Source organism: Athene cunicularia (genome assembly GCF_003259725.1).
Source record: "Athene cunicularia isolate RWA chromosome 5 unlocalized genomic scaffold, athCun1 chr5_part1, whole genome shotgun sequence".
NCBI classification, from domain to species: domain Eukaryota; kingdom Metazoa; phylum Chordata; class Aves; order Strigiformes; family Strigidae; genus Athene; species Athene cunicularia.
The window spans coordinates 29,711,602-29,728,470 of record NW_020799101.1 but is presented as its reverse complement, the minus strand read 5'-3'; the positions used below and the strand labels follow the sequence as shown (position 1 = coordinate 29,728,470).

Here is a 16,869-nt window from a genome sequence, read left to right as displayed (position 1 = left end):
TACCAGACTGATAGTAAAGATAAGAAGTATTTCTGGCATGTACACTTTTATCCTATTCTATGTTTTTGCTTCATATTTTAATATAATAAATAGGATTAGAATATGAGTAAGGTCTTCAGAAACAGCAAATTTTACAGCTCCATCTTAAAAACAGAAGGTTCTTCAGTACACGTACCTTCACACACTGCTCAGCCAAATCTCTGCTCGTTCTGTTGTTAAGTTCAACAACTACTAAACGATTACAAAGTGCCTTAATAGCTCCATCCACTCCCACAATCCTACGTGTGCATTCGGCTGATACATCCAGGTAATACGTTATGGCACGAGCTGTAACTTCTAATACATTGTCTGGAGCACTTTCATCAAGGAAAATTTTGCACAGTGCGGGTAAAAAAGTTCGAGGAGGGCATCTGCAGGGAAAAAAAACCACAACAGCAGATTGATAAATTGTGCAAATTTCCACATTGAGTAATTCTGTACACTTTCAGATTAACAGATTAATAGTTTTCATGCTGGCATGACTTGCTCCATTACTTTATTGTTGGATCAGATCATTTAGAACACTAAGATTCAGGCATCTGATACACACCCCAAAATTCAACTCAGTAACCTGAAAAGATGCTGTATTAGGAAGGAAGCCAGCAGAAAAATTTATTCTTGAAATTTTACAACCATATAGGGAAAATATTGTCCTCTTGGGAAATTATTTTAGGATTTGCCAAATAGAATGCTTTTTTTCTTAACAGAGCTTCAAGGTTCAGGATAATAAATATTTAAGAAATTTGCTATTTAACTCCACATCTTTCTTAAGAAGAGGTTACACAGTAACTTTCCATTTTAAAGACATTATCCACTGGAAAAAAAGTCTGAAATTTGTAGTCATTATTAGGTGACTACCATACAATGACACAAGAAGCATTTCAGTACAAAAAATTTAAAGCAGACAGTACCACCTCTTCAAGTGTTTTAGTGTTCAAAATTGCTTCATTTTATGCACCACCAGACAGACCAGTAAAACACTGCTATGAACAGTGTTCTTCAAACATGATATTGCAAGAAAAAAAATTTACCAATAAACACAAATCTTAAAAAAACAAAGCAAAACGAAACCACACATGTATAACCAAGTGGAAAGTAAGGAGAGCTCCACTGTCTCCATTGCAATACTAGCAAACTATAATACTAGTAAACTATGTTTCTTAGATTTCCAAAGACAGCAGCAGAAAAAAAGCCTCTAGGTTTCTGCAGGTAGTTAAATGCAGTACTTAGCAAATCTAACATTTACAATTTTTTTTTTCTATGATTTAACAGTTTATAAAAAGACACAGGACAAATGGAACTTGGCTGTATTTTTTGAAAATGGAAATTTTAAAATTTGGAAGACATCTGTTCCTGTCCTTAAAACACTTGAGCACAAGAGCCAATTACCCAGCAGATACAGCAAAAATACAGTTACTAAGAGCCTATCATCTATATCGAAATCTTTGCCAGCACACAAATGCCAGTGCACTCTATTAGCAACACTCTTCTTGTAAGAACACAGCTCATTGTCAAAAACTTAAGGGTTTAGGTTTTTAATAATGACTTTTTGCCAGAACCTCTAGCTTCATTAGTCATAGACTATACTTTTTCAATTAGGAGGCAAAAACCAACTTCCACTTGCTGTCAGAACATTTGTTTTCTAACTTCGAGAAACTATTCCAGTCCTCCAATAAGGAAACCAAGTTGCATCACAAGGTTTCAGGAAGAAAACGTAGATTTGTCATATACTTAATCTGTGGGAATTACTTGATTCTCAAAATAAAAAGCTACCCAAACTTCAACTAATTTTGTAGACTATGGTAATGCATGTTGAATTCCTCTAACAGCAGCAATAATAAGAATTTCACTTGTTCTGAAAAAATAAATTATTTATTCTTTCTGAAAATAGCAACTAATCTAATTTTAACAAGGGCTGTCACAGAACATTCTTTCAGGCTACTTCCACTTTGAGCTCTATGCCTGTTTCTTTTTAACAGTTTAGGTTTGGGTCTTCAGTGGTGTGGTGGGTTTTTTGTTTGGTATTTTTTGTTTGTTTGGGTTTTTTTTTTTTAGTTTTGTTGGATACTGCTAGTAACCAGGAAGTTGAGAGCTAGACTACACCATGTAGAAGAGGTAGCAGAAACATTTTATAAAGATTTATTAAGGACGATAATGAAGACTGAACAGAAAAAAAAGGAGCAGAAAAAGCAATACTGAAGCATTAATTTAAATGCTAAGTTCTTTTTCCTCTCCTTTTTCCTGCAGCAAATAAAGAAGCAACACACACGAAATCACAGGCTTGAAAGTAAACCAGAACAAAACACACCAGCCTTGTGGCATGAAGTTTTATGCACTATCCACTTCAGTACACACTAATTTACTGCAAACTAAACATTTGTGATGCATATTATCTTCAACATTTTTTTCTTTTTAAGAGTTAATTCATGGCATTTCAACACAGAACTCATTAAATATTTTTAAACAGTTGCCCATTACCTAACAATTAAAAAAAATCTAGCCTTCTAATAGTATGCTCTGGACCAACTATAAACTAATCTAGCAAATCATATCATCAACATGTAACAGAAAAATGCATAGTAAAAAAGGTGAAAACTGGGACAATTTATGAAGAAGCATCAGTCATACAATGATGCATATAAAGATAATAAAAAACTTGGTCATTATTACATCTAATACAAATTTAGAAGTAATAGAAGTGTAAACATTTTTCTCAGACACTGTTATCAGGAAGATGAAAAAAAGAAAAAAAAAAAAAAAAATCACACTGGAATATTTGTCTTAAGTCTCCAAAACAGCAAATGAGAGCTGCTTATTATTATTTTAGCACACAGTATGTACAGCTGTGTTATCTTCTTCCCCCTTGTGTGTCTCTCAACTCAAAAAGTTTAGTTCAAGTTCTACACAGTACAGTAATGCATCATACCAGGCAATAAAATGCATGCAGAAGTCTGAAGTATTTCTGAAGAAAGTAAAGCAGACAGACCTGGACTCTATCAGCTCTGAGTATTTGCCAGTGAGACTGTCAAAAAGTATTTTTATTGTTGTTTTATAAAGACTGCCTTAACAATCTACTATACGTTGCTATTAATTTTTCAAAGAGGTCACAGCTAGCAAGAGATCAAACCTGATCTTTCAAGCCCCAAAGGATGACAGCAACACTGACAATGACTTTCAAAATAAAGTCCAGTCATCAGTTACATTCTCAGACACAAAAGACACATTTGGCCAGTGCAGTCCACAATACAGCAATTCGCCTAGACAGGACCTCTATCTTGTCCACTGCTTGGTAATAATCATTTCAGGCCAATACATTGCTATGCTTTGTTCTAAGCAGCACAGCTCTTTAACATTTTGAACATGTAATTATATCAGCAGAAAAAAGTATGTTTATTATGCCAGTCAAGTATACAGGGTTCTTCACTACTCATATGTTAACAGCCCTTCTGGTCAGCTACAGGCTTTTTATAATTCTATGAAAATGCCATTATTGAGTCATATTTGTAAGAAACACATCCCCAAGGAGCTATGCTCAAACCTCTTCAGGTAGTCCTTCACTCTGTGGGTGTCAAGAGTTTGAGACAAGACCAAAAAACCCTATTAGCAGATGAAAATTGTTTCCTAGAAGTTGAACAGTATTCCAATTATGCAGATTGTTATGAATAAGATGGTAAATTTCTGTACAGAACTAAGTGAAACAATCCAGTAGCAGGAGCTTCTGGTGGGCAAATGTAACTGACTGGCCTTCATTAATATCACAGAAGCAAACAAGCAGGACTGCATACACACACATGCACAGTCTGCAAGATTAAAACACTTCCCACCTTAATTTACTGCAGTCTTGTGATCATTAGACACATTAGATTAAGACTGAGCCTTCACTCATTACTAGTTCTGAACTTCTCACTGCATTTTCTTCTCCTATCCAAAAAAGTTCCTAATAATGGTTAGCACCTCCTTCTCCTAATCTATTGCCTGGGACATAGAAGTCATTAGTATTTGTCATACTGTAGCACCTGAGGGTACTTGTCCCAGATCAGGATCTCCCTGCACTACAAGAGCAAACCAACAGATTCCATCCTAGAAAGCCTAAAGTATAATTGTACAATAGGACAGATAAAGACAAGGGAATGCAAACTAATCACCCCACATTACTACATCTTATCTCGATATCTCAGCAGTTCTCACAACTTCAATTTACTGTTTAGCCTGTCACATCATTACACTGGATTTCCTTATTCCACTTCCTCACAGCTTTTTAAAGCACATTACTACCAGTTTACTGTGTTAACTCATTACCAGCATTTTCTGCTATTTTAATAGAGACGTTCCAGGGAAGACAATTTTTTATTCCAGCTTCTCCAAAAACTATCAAAGGAATTAACTGCACTGCTGTCATTATGTTCACGTTTGCTGTCTAAATTGCCACTCTGAACATGCATGCAAAAGGACCAGGTAAGAATGACGCTCTACTCTGCTCTACTAGGAGCAGTAATATTCAGAACAGGAACAAGGTATATACACAAAGTGCTACAGCTAATGAAGGTCACAAGAGAACTTCGACCTTGGTACTGTAATAACTGAAGATACATTATTTGCAAAAATATTTGGTCTAGGCATTGGAAAATGTGGTAGAATCAAGAGCAGCAGCTGAATAAAGGGAGAACAAATTTACTACACAACTAGATAAACCACATGGACAGCTAAGTTTTATGCAGAGGGATTAAAACACTTATGAAACATCCTCTATACAAAGAAAAGAAACCCCAAACTTCAGTATTCTCTAGAAAAACATCTCTATTTATTTCATGGTGAAAACTACAAACTAGTGTTCCAGTAGACAAAGAACGGTTAGTTACACAGGAACCCTTAAAAGATGCACACAGATCATGTGCATGAGCATGCACATGCCATACAGATAAATTCAGATTCTTTTTGCCTGCTGAAGTTCAATCAGGACTTAGCAGTTCCTAAAGCTCCTGCTAGTGAGGGAACAGAAAGTATCAGTTCAGTCATTCACACACAGTCCAGATCAGTGGTTGAGCCTGTAATAGCAGAGAAGGGTGAACCGACACATCCCCAGCACTCCAGTCACAGTCTTCTCAAGCAAGTGGCTCGAATAGTAACAGCATTACATTGTACAGCTGTCATTTTGAAGAGTTTCAGTCATTATGCTGTAGATCACTTTCCTATCAATAACTGTGTTACAAATAGAAGTACACAAGGCAGCTTTATAGAGATCACCCTCTAATCCCCGAATCTGCCCTAAGCTATTACATGAGTCTCTCGCGGTTGAAGCTATGAGCATCTGCTCCACACATCTCAGGGACAAGAACATGCATCTGTGAGTAGTGCCAGAGGAAGGACTGGAAGGGGTAGATGGGAACACCAGCACACCATGGGAGATGGGATGCAACACTGTCACAGCCATAACAGCAGGTGTCCAAAGCACACCCCTTCCTTCTGTCACACAGCCCCACTTGGGATTCCTGCATGCTGGCACTTAACTCCTAAGAAAAAGGGGAAGTTTTGCCCTTACTCAGTGGATGGTCGTTGCACCTCAAAATTATACAAATGGGCTTTCACGGAGTTCTTGAGCTTTCACTTGATTCAATCCTGAGTAAAGGCACCTTGTTACTAAAGCGTAAGCAAAGGCAGCACAGAGAAAAGAAATCCACTGCTCACCTGGAAACCAATCTAGCAAGTAGGTCCTGTGAAGAGCACTTTTTGAGGACCAGTCTCTCTTTTTAACAGAACACCAGGTAAGCAAATACAATCAACACCAGCATGCACCAAACAGCAAGTCAGACAAGCCATGTCGTGTACCATTCCATGGTAAATCCCTACCAGCTTCCTTAGGTGGGCAAAAATAGATCAAAGGGACCTAAAACTGTCTCAAATATTTGCTGTAGAAGATTAGGTCCCATCAGTAATATAGACCCTAATGCTGTTCCAACTAAGACTGCTCAGAACTAAAATACTACTTTGGCAAAGCAAAGCATTTCAAGGAGTGTCTATATCATAGCAGCTGCACGCTGGACAGGCCTTTAGGAAACCATCTACATGGGAAAAACAAGGCTGCCAAACCTTCTCAGGACAGCAAGGAGGCTGAGGGCAGAACTACAGCACTGAACTGATGTGATGGGACAGAAACTGATATTTGACTTTTAGTACACTTCCATCTACTGACAGATGATGCTTTTGATTTCCAAGAGAAAATAACACAAATAATCCTTTCATCACTGCAGGCCTCAATTTCCACCAAGGGAAAAAAGCAGAGTGCGCAATTTCTAAACTTAAAACATCCCAATATCAAAACCATTTTCACAATGTTGCTTTTATGTTGATCACTTACTAACTAAAAGTAGTAATATATCTCAGAAAAAAATAAATTATGACAGGAAAAAAAGTTGCTTTATCCTCAGATTGAGGGGGCGGGCAAGAATCACTTTGTTCACAACGACCTATGCAATGGAACAAAAAGACAGTGGTGAGTTTCTTTTAATACAACAAAAAATATCTACTTTTTAATATTTTTGTTATTCTTTCAAATTAGAAAATAATGGCTAATAGGAAACTTCAAGGTTCAGATTTCTATTTAGGCACTTCTAATGAATATGAAAATTAAAGGAAAATCTTTTTAGATTTTTATTTCTAAGAAGCTATATTAACATCAAATAGGGCACTTCCTCAAGCACTTTAAAAGAGTACTTCAGAAGACTGATTTGTGAATTAATGAGGTTACTCTGTTACTCCTTAGTGAAAGACTAATTTCACTGAGTTAATGAGGTTACTCTGTGACCAATGCTACAAGTCTTGCTTATTACTTTAGGTCTCTCAGTTCTGGATGTTCACACAACTTCATTGTGGTACTCCCAGGATAAAAGCTTCTGCCACTTAGTATCTTGCAAGTCTTCCACCTACCATGTTTTAAAGGTCTTGCTGGAAGACAGGTTTGTAAATAACAGTTTTTAAAAAGTCTGAAATAAGTACTATTCTGTATCAATATTTATCTATTAAGATTAGGGTAGTAGAGCATTCTCTGTTCCCTGGACTGACATCAAGAACTAAACCACATTAAAAAGTGCTGATTCTGTATAATTTCTATTAAAAAGCATATTCATGCTTTCAGTGTTCAAATGAGTTTATTACATTGTAAAGACCACGATACATAAATTCTGTAATAGGCCTTCTTCCTCTGCTGAAAATCTACTTGATCTAAAAACATTTTCTAAGTATCACAATCGTATTGATAAAATGTCAAGAAGGGCTAGGGAAATTTATCAGTGCAATTATATTACTACAGGATTATAATCAGCATAACTCGCCACTCTTTAGGAACAGGAATATCCATAGAGATGCAATATTCTTAAACAGCTACAGCAGGAAGTTTCTGCCAGTGCTAAGCCCTTAAACTCGAATGAAGTGACTCAGCTGATTTTACAGCTTGCCAGTGTACAAAGATACTAAGCAAGTAAAAATAAGGAGTGTAAACTCATTTCTGTAATTACATTTGATATTTTTAATGCACTTAAAAGCGTTAGCTCAAACAGCAACAACAAAGGTAGTTTAAAGACTACTGTTGTGTTTAAATGAAACCCAAAAGAAGGAAAGAGAACCTCACTTCATCCTCAAAATGGTTAACATAACTACTACCAGCATTAGGGTGTGTTACTCAATTCCGGAATAACCACTGGATTCCGTTGATGCAGAGCCCCTGCCATGTGACAAAGCCTTCGGCTTCAGCCAGCTGCCTGCTCCAGGACATGTGACATGTGGCAGAAAACCAAGCTCAGCTGCCTGCCAGCACTTGTGCTGGATCTCTAATGCATACCATATGCTGAGACCAGCTAGAAATGGGAAAATAAGGAATTATACATGCCTAGACTATTTAATAATTATTTAATATAATAATTTTTAATAACAAAAAAATAATTTAAACCTCATTAGTAACCATTTCTGAGGAAAAACACACCAATTCAATATTTACAATGACTGGTCACAAAACTTTAAAGTTTCAAAGAACATACATCCTGCACAACGGATTTGCTCGTAAAGCAATAGTAATTCCAACTTATTTTTGGTTAGTTTGTTTTCCCTTTCTGAAGTTCTTTCTATGGGAGGAGATCTCAGACTTTTCCTCATTGTTTCTTTTGCTGAAATACCATTTTGTTTCCACATATGAACCAAAAACATCAGCAGAGTAATCACAATCATCCACAAGAACTGTCCACACATCTGCATTGCCTACATGTATTCTTCTGGACCCATTTCCAAAACATACTATACACTGTTTTCTTACAACACTGTTACAGAACAAATAAAGGCCAGAAAACATCCACCTACGTATATGTATGATTTTGTAAGTGTACGCCTAAGTGTGCACATGCTCCCACTTGCTTCTGCCAGATTTCCAGGCATTCAAAAAAGAGAACCAATCTAAACAAGAAAACTTCCATTTCCCCATTACCAATCTGTGCTGTCTATACTTCTTACATAGCCTCTTCGTAAGAGGCTGATACTGAAATTAAACTAGTACAGTCATTCAAGAAAAGAAGCCCACTACTTGAAATTAGTTTGATTAGTCTCATCCAATCTATTAGGAGATAGAATCTTTTAAAAGGTCATTAAGTCACTGCCTTAAAATTCTGCAACCCTCTTTTGCACAGGAGTTGCAAGAACCCCTTCAATTTTATCTCACACTCAAAACTCTGAACAAAACAGAGTACTTGATACTACCAGAAAAAATGAAAAAAATGACAGACAAGTAAATAGTGACAAAGACAGTGGAAGGAGTTACACAAAACTGTCTGGCCTACTCAGAGGCACAGGCTCATTTAAACAGAGTAAGTTTTAACACACACAAATGCCAAGTTACAGATCTTAGTCTTAGGTAATGCATCAAGCCATACCTAAAAAGCAAGCTATCCTATCTTGAAAAGCAACTCTGGAGATAAATAACTAAAACCACACTTCCTGTACAATGTTTTGGAAACATCTAACTAAATCTGGGATGCGTAACTGGTAAGAGTAAACTAAATGTACTACTATAAACAGCATAGATGAAGGCAACACTGGAAAACATTTCTGAAAAACTTTGAAACTGTAGAATTGGAGAGGGGAAGGAAGATCAAGAGCTGATGAGATCCTTATGTGCAAGTACATTCACATTAAGAACATTACTGGCTTTTAATCCAATAAGAAAAGGTGGACTGACTGCCCGCCACAGAATGAGGCAGTCTAGCCAACTCACATGGAAAAGGAAAAGCAAATTTCAACAACAAAGACAACCAGGGAGCAGATTAAATAGCAAAAAGGGTGTAAAATTAGGTAGAATGTCCTACTGGAAGCGTTAGCTATACATTATGCTTGTATCAAACAAGATGCTCAATTCAGTAATAGCCAGGTAAAATACAGGGGCCTATGACAAAAGAGAGGATGTCAATTTAGATGACCTAATCTTCCCTTCCGGTCTTTGTAACCATTAAGATTCCCAAAATGACTAGACAGGCTAATTAATCTTCATAAAACCTGTGACAATGAGTCCGTAATTCCCATTTTACAAAAAACAACCAGAAAGACATTAGTGTGTTAACATTCACCACTGGAGAAAAAAAAAAAAAAAAAAAATTACCCAACCGAAAAAAACAGCCTTAAAAAAATCAGAAATAGTCCTAAACATTATGCTGTAACAAGATAGCTCCTTGAAAAATACAGCACACACTCCTACTTCCATCTCAGAAAAACACTCTACAGGATGCTGAAGATCCCACTATATTGGGAGTCCACAAAGTGAATAATTCCAATGCTGGCATTTCACCGTAGCCACACCCTCTGACTTCATTAAAAGGCAAAAAAAGTCAGTAGGAATCACACAAAGTCTTGCCATTGTAAAGCTTACAAAATTTCATTTATCGAGATGTCTGCATTAGTCCAAACCAATCATTCACAAAGAACATATGCTTTGCATGGTTTAAAATCAACTGTAAGCAATACTTATGCTAAGTTACTCATGGCTGCACTCCAGCACAGAACTGTAATAATGGTCTTCGCTCCCCCCCTTAAAATAACAGAATGAGCAAATCTGTAGGACACACAACATGAAAACACCTTGATATGGATAAAGCTGCCCTCTCAACCTGTTAGTTTTACCACAACTGTTAGATCTGTTAAAAAGCACTTTACCACTGTCTGAATTACAAAGATGGTTTTTAAAGCCAGCGCAAACTTTTAAATGGGCCTGAAAACCACCACTTCAGATCCCTATGCCTACAAGAAAAATTGTTTTCCTCTCTGTATCTAATTTTGATTTACTGGAGTTATACAATCCTGATAAACACAGGAGCCTGTAGATTCAAGCAATCAGGTAGAGGTAAAACTAAACTGTTCCACATTATTCTACTACAGTCTCACTAGCTCACATCACCACAGTCTTTGGTTCACTGGAATTTCTTCTTACACTTGTTATTACATGTTAGCAAATACAAGGGAAAGGATATACCTTTTGTTTAGTGAATACATACTTAGGAAAGAACAAGGTTTAATGTAAATTAAAACAAACATACTTGATCTAAAAAATAAGCTGAAAGGATTTTTATTTTATACACTAAAACCCTAAATTTCAATCCTTTGTGTAATTTTTGCTTTTATTTGTCAAATAAGCTGATACCTCTTGCTAATTCTTCGCTGACCAACCTTTTTAATGCTAAATACGCAAAGGTGACTTGGGGCACAACCAAAGGGGAAAATATGATTTCTCTTTCTGAGCATTAATAAGGCCCATTTCAGCTGTTCAGTGTAGAAAAATATTTCACTCAGGTTTTACTTACTTGTTATACTACTACTTTGTTCTATAAGTTTGCTTTGTAATTAAGGAAATTAAATATCTTCCTTGATAAACACTTTTCCTCTGGCAGACAGGGAAAAAAAATAGCAACACAAAGCCCAGATCTAAGGAATTCTCATTTTATTTCACCAAAAATTAACTGAAACAATCAAAATAAAAAAAGATAAACTGAAACACCTATGTGGAAAAGGACTATATTAATAATGTGAGATTGTAACCAACAGCCTCTACATTGTCTTTGAAATTACCTGGAACAATTCAAGCACTAAAAATATTTCAATTATGTTTATATAAAAAGCATACTTAAAACTCCTAGTAAAGTTGACAATAGCACACAGTTTAACTACAATTTGAGACCAACTTATAATCACAATGAGTTTAGCTATTTCACTCCAACTACTTAAGAGAACCATTTCTATTCACTCTAAGTTTCTGTGGTTCAAGCTACTGGCTTTTGCTGCTGGTAAAATGTTAGCCATTCTTCATGCTAAGTGACTAACAGTGTCTGTGACTCATTATCACCAGAAGATGAATATGCCGCTGATTTTTGTAATGCTAACATATGAGTAACACTAAAAATAATTTAATCAGATGTAATATGTAAATCTGGGGAGAAGTAAAGAAACGTCAACTATTTGGCATCGCCACCTATTACTGGCTGCATACCCTGCAATCTGTTGAGATACTGCTAGAACTTTACTGGAACACTAAGAAATACACCGCCATACATTCGGGCCTACTTCCATTTTTTCTGATTTGATCTGAAACACTTATGTTATATCCATTAATCCTGTATAGAAATGAATTATTAACTTTAAAATATGCAAACATATTTTCAAAGAAATGGTAAAGTAACCCTATTACTTTACTGCAGTAATGAAGTACAAGATCTTAAATCCATCATTACAATACTTTGTTTCCCCCCCTCCAAGTTTGCGATCTTTCTTTGCTAAGTGTATTGCCCTTAAGAAATTAGTCTAGAAAGTGTTGTGCTTTTAGGGAAAATGCCTAGCATTCATCTCAATATTTTTAATGTGTCTGTGCTTCACAGCTTTGCCTGTCCTCACCATATGTAGCTTTTAATCACAGGAGTACTTCACTAAAATGATGAGCTTTCTCTTAGTTTACGTCATAAGAGCAAATAATTTCTTACGTAAAAGTATTTAAAGTCACCCTGATTCCTGAAAAATAACACATTTTATTCTCCAAGAAATTGACTGTTTTGATTCCACCTTACAGATGTTGAATTCCACAGATGAAAAGTTTTCTTAAAGTTTTCTTAGTCAACATAATTAATAGCAATAAACAATTTCAAGATCTTGAAATAACATCTGCACAGCGTACTAAAATTTGTGAATGCTCTTCTTAAAAAAAAAAAAAAAATGCTGTAAAGTCTAGAGGCTGGTTTTCTTACCAACAGAAAAATGTCCACATTATAAATCAAGCATACACTGAAACCATTTTCAAAATTAGTTCCTGAAAAATGTGTTTGGCAATCCTTCTGTCACATAGTATATCTCCTATTTAGACAAGCAGTAATTCCTTTAAAAACATAATTGAAAAGCATTATCAAGGATTATTGTAGTTACAGTCTTTCAGCACGTGACAGTTTTGGCTACTTGAACTGTCACCTGTAAAGATTTTTAAAATACTTTTCAAGACATTATCTATTCCTTACAGAGAGTTTCAAAATAAAGTCATCTTGAAATGCAGGCTGTGCTACCACAGCCACCCAAGAGAACCCACTGAGCAGCTCTCCACTGAAGAACGTATACCTTTCTCTGCTTCTCCCATTATTTCCAGTTACACAGTTCTACCCCCAGTACTCATCAGACACCTCTATGATCTGCTGTAATTCACTGTAGCAGCAGAAACTAGCCGCCATCTTCATGGGGTTTAAGGAGCAGCTTGGTCTTTTAGTGAATTAGGTAGAGGTATCCAGTAAGCCCCGATGGTGGTATGAAGCAAGAATACGGCTAGGAGGAATAAAAATGGTGAGTGATAAATGGGAAGAAGTAGCTCTCCCTTTTGAAGGTAATGAGCTATCATGTCAGATCACCAAATACCATGGAACCATATCTTCAGTATATTCATGGTGCCAATCAAAAGTAGAGGTTCTAACTTTACTGTAACATCACTTCAACAGACTGGGAACCTTGACAACTCTTTCCCAATTTACACTTTATTGTCTTCTGTTTGAGGGAAGCTTACAACAGCAAAAGAGATCAACAACTTAGAAGACCAGTAAAATTAAATTATACCAAGGCTCAAAAAAAAAGGAAAATGCCAAATGGTATTTTAAATGTTCCTTCTTACAGGCATAAAAAACTAATTTTAAAACCACAATACTGCAATAATAGAGCATTCATTATCTATACTTCAAGAAAAAAAAACACTTCAACTATGTAATTAATTTATATTGAGATGAAAGTCTGTTGCAAATAAAATGCATAAAAACCATAACTGGTTTACATTTTAAAAGTTGACATTTCATTTCCAATTCTCAAGCACCCAGAAGACATTCTAACAAATGCTTATGCCTAAACTTATGTTCTATACTGAACATACTGAAGCAAGAAGTTCACCTAGATTTGTCAGAAAAAAAACCAAACAACTTAACTGCCAAATTCTTTCCTACAGCAGCAAATTAAGTCAGTAAATCAGGTTTACTAAGGCTGAAAACACAGTGCTCCACCAGTACTAGGACTATGAGGGACCGACAGGAAAGTCAAATGCATCTCCCTACAGTAAGTCTCTTCCAAGCCAAAATTTTCCCTGTAAGCTCATCAAGGCCAAGATCAGGTAATTTCAAATTTTAAAGCAGTGTACAAAATACTGTACCCACTGTTACCTAACTACAACATAACCAACTTTTAGAGAGGTATGAATTTTACACTTTCTGTAATAAAAGCAGTTGTGAAAGATGAACAAGAGCTAACCTTGTAAACTGTTCTACAAGTCTAGAAAACTAAACACTGTAACAAACAGCTACCTTCTTAAATGCTTCTGAACCTACACGCTGCTGAAGCAAGATTTATCATAGACACTGGCTGTACTCATGAGATGCAAAAGAAAGGAAAATGAGGGTAATGAAAAAAAATTGAAAAGAGGAGAGATTGCATTAGCATCTAAATAAGAACTGGAGAAACAAAGAGATGTCCGATTTTAAAGTTGTGATTATTTAGACTTTTGCTGCCTCCTTTCCATACTACTGGTGGGCCCTCACAGGAAGTAGTGTTAGACATGCACAGAAACACTATTAAGTAACAGAAGTGGTTACATCAGCACTTTGTGCTGAGAAGTGTAAAAAGGAGTGAGAACCGAGACTGTGCTATATGAAGCATACAAATGCAGTTGAGAAAGAGGGTGGCATAAACAGCAACATCCTTCAAAGAAGGGGCAAAATATTTGTGTGAGCACTGGTTAATATTTGTGATTTTTGTTAGGATTCACAGAGCTCAGGAAAAGCTACTTTATCTCTTGAGAAAAGTGTTGCAAAAGCATGGATGCTTATATAAATCTAGGTGATCGTTACAGTTTTAATTCAAAAAAGTTCTTCTTCTACCATTAAAAACAAGACCAAAAAACCCAACACACTGCTACTCTGAATACATTTCTTTTAATTAAACAATGAGATAGCATGTCAGAATGAGCACTGTGGATCACTCACTGGACGCTACATTTTTAATCAGACAACAGTACTTCACACAACATTAACAGAAACTCTTCATTTCAGTGATCTATGCTCAAGTTCAGACTGTAAGAACATTTCTGAGGCTGAAAGTTTCTAGGAATGTTACATGTTATATACAGCTACCAAGAGAGGAAAATAACATTCCATTAACAAAAGCCGAAACTACTTACGTTTCAAAACAGCGATCCACGTTGTCTGACATCAGAAGTAGCATGCATAGCTGTTCCAGTGCTATTAGCTGCATATCCCTTTCATCTCCCTGCCCCATCTGCAGCCATTCCAGCAACGTGTCTGGGTCCACATCTGCCATGTTTCTTATTTTAAAAAAAAAAAAAAAAAAAGCACGATCTCCACTTAAATAAAAAGTACCAAAAATATCCTTTAATCGTTCAAGCCAGACTAACTTCAGCTCTTTAGCCAGCCCCAGGCTTTTGCAGTTTTCACCTGGAAATAAAGTAAATAAATAAATAAATAAATAAATAAATAAATAAATAAATAAATAAATACCATCACAATCTTGTCTTTAAACTTCTTTGATTTTCTCCTCTCTAAAATATATAGCACAGTTTTGGGCTGACATTAAGAAAATTTCCACATATTTGATCAGCATTTTTTTCTCCCCAAGCTTTATATATGAGTAAGCAGTAATGTATTTGTTCTGTTCTATTGCAAAAACATCTCTGGTTCCAGCTGACAACCAAGCAAAACTTAGAGCCTACGCTTATACATAGGATAATCAAAATTAAAACTTAAGTAGAAGGCCAGTGCTTAATTCCTTTGCATATTCTCAAAGCTAAAGACAATACTATTAGTCTTGTCTATCCCCTTTCCTTTAATATGACTTTATTATAAAGTGTCCAACTTTCTGAAAGATGTATTAACACTCACTAAAGTATTCAAATATAGAAAAACATCAAATGTCACATTTTAAATACAAATCCACAAAACAAAAAAAGACATACAACTAAAGATCTGGAGATTCTTTGCAAAAGTTTTATTAATCCTTCACCTTTTAAAAAAGCATTCAAACATAAAATAACCTTTAAGTCAAAGGATAAAAAAGACAATTTACTAATCACTTCCATTTTCAAGAATTAGGGGTTTGATGGGATTATTTTAGAAAAAAAATGTATCTAATTCATAGCTTTGAAAAAAAAAAGCAGTGAATAATCCAAATAATTCATGGACATATAAGGAAAACAACATTATTTGTTGACCCAATGCCATAGTCGTACATGCAAGCTGAAGACCAAAAAAGTCCCTTTAAAATGTTAAGAGATATTTTTGACCTGTGTGCTCGCTTTTTACTTTGTGTTTTACTACCAAATAGTCAAGTTCACCTCCCATGCCTAAGTACACAGCAAACAGCTATTTTCATAGAAAAACTAAAAGGTTACAAACCAATCACTCCAAATTAAACATATGAGAGGACAAAATGAATATTTTTTTTAAATATAGCTTAACAAAAAAAATTAGTTTACCAAACTCATAGGTAAGTATGAAATGCTGGATATGTCCCCAGAAACTGGAGGGGAGGGGAGGGGGTGGAGGTGTTGCCGAGGGGGGAGAAGCTCGATCTGGACAAAGTCTGCCTCCTTGTTTACTTGCTGCTAATGAATTAATAGTTAAAAAATAACTCCATCAAGGGCACATCTACAAAAGGGACTCAGAAATTGGTATTATATGGAGAAACATACACTGAATCAGCAGTGCTGTTTCACAATAGGTTTGAACTCAAAGATGAGACAAAAGTAAGACACATGATTCCTTTTTATAATTTAGGACCATAATGACATCACAGATCACTCAACTACTGCTTGCCAGTTAGATATTTTTGTTATTGCTGCAGTCTTGCTGAAAGAAGTAATTCAAATGTTACTACATTTATTTTCTGTGCTTTAAACAATGCCTATGATCGTCAGAGCTGTTTACAGACTCTATTTCCTGTTCCAAGACTAAATAAAGCTACTTTCAGCCAGTACAAGTGGGATCGTATTGTAAATACAGTACCTCTCCTTAACGCGACTAAATCATTAACTTCAACTGGGGAAGGGGAGGAACAAGAAAATTAAGAGACAGCGAAAGAGGGGTAAACTCAATACAGGCACCTGCTGCTCTTCCACCCCAGGCGGGCTCTAACCAGACGGAAACGAACTAGCGAGCAGAAAGCAGAGCCGGGCGAGAGGCCGGGGCTCCCGGGAGAGCCGCACCAGAACGGGGCCAGGCCGCAGCCCGACTCATCCCCCCGCCCGGGCCTACACGCGCACATCAGCGGGGCGCAGGCCAGCGC

At 36.2% G+C, this 16,869-nt stretch overlaps 1 protein-coding gene across 9 annotated transcripts in view; it reads right to left on the bottom strand.

Moving 5' to 3' along the window:
* HECTD1 (HECT domain E3 ubiquitin protein ligase 1) overlaps positions 1-15,023 on the bottom strand; it is a 62,871-nt gene extending 47,848 nt beyond the window's left edge. For all 9 annotated transcript variants that reach the window (XM_026850031.1, XM_026850038.1, XM_026850039.1 and 6 more), the window contains exons 1-2: positions 14,750-15,023; positions 176-410 (exon numbers count right to left, since the gene is read on the bottom strand). In XM_026850031.1, the coding sequence (XP_026705832.1) occupies positions 176-410; positions 14,750-14,889 (375 nt within the window). In that variant the 5' untranslated portion in view covers positions 14,890-15,023. The remainder of the gene's footprint in view (positions 1-175; positions 411-14,749) is intronic.
* Positions 15,024-16,869: the final 1,846 nt, after the last annotated feature.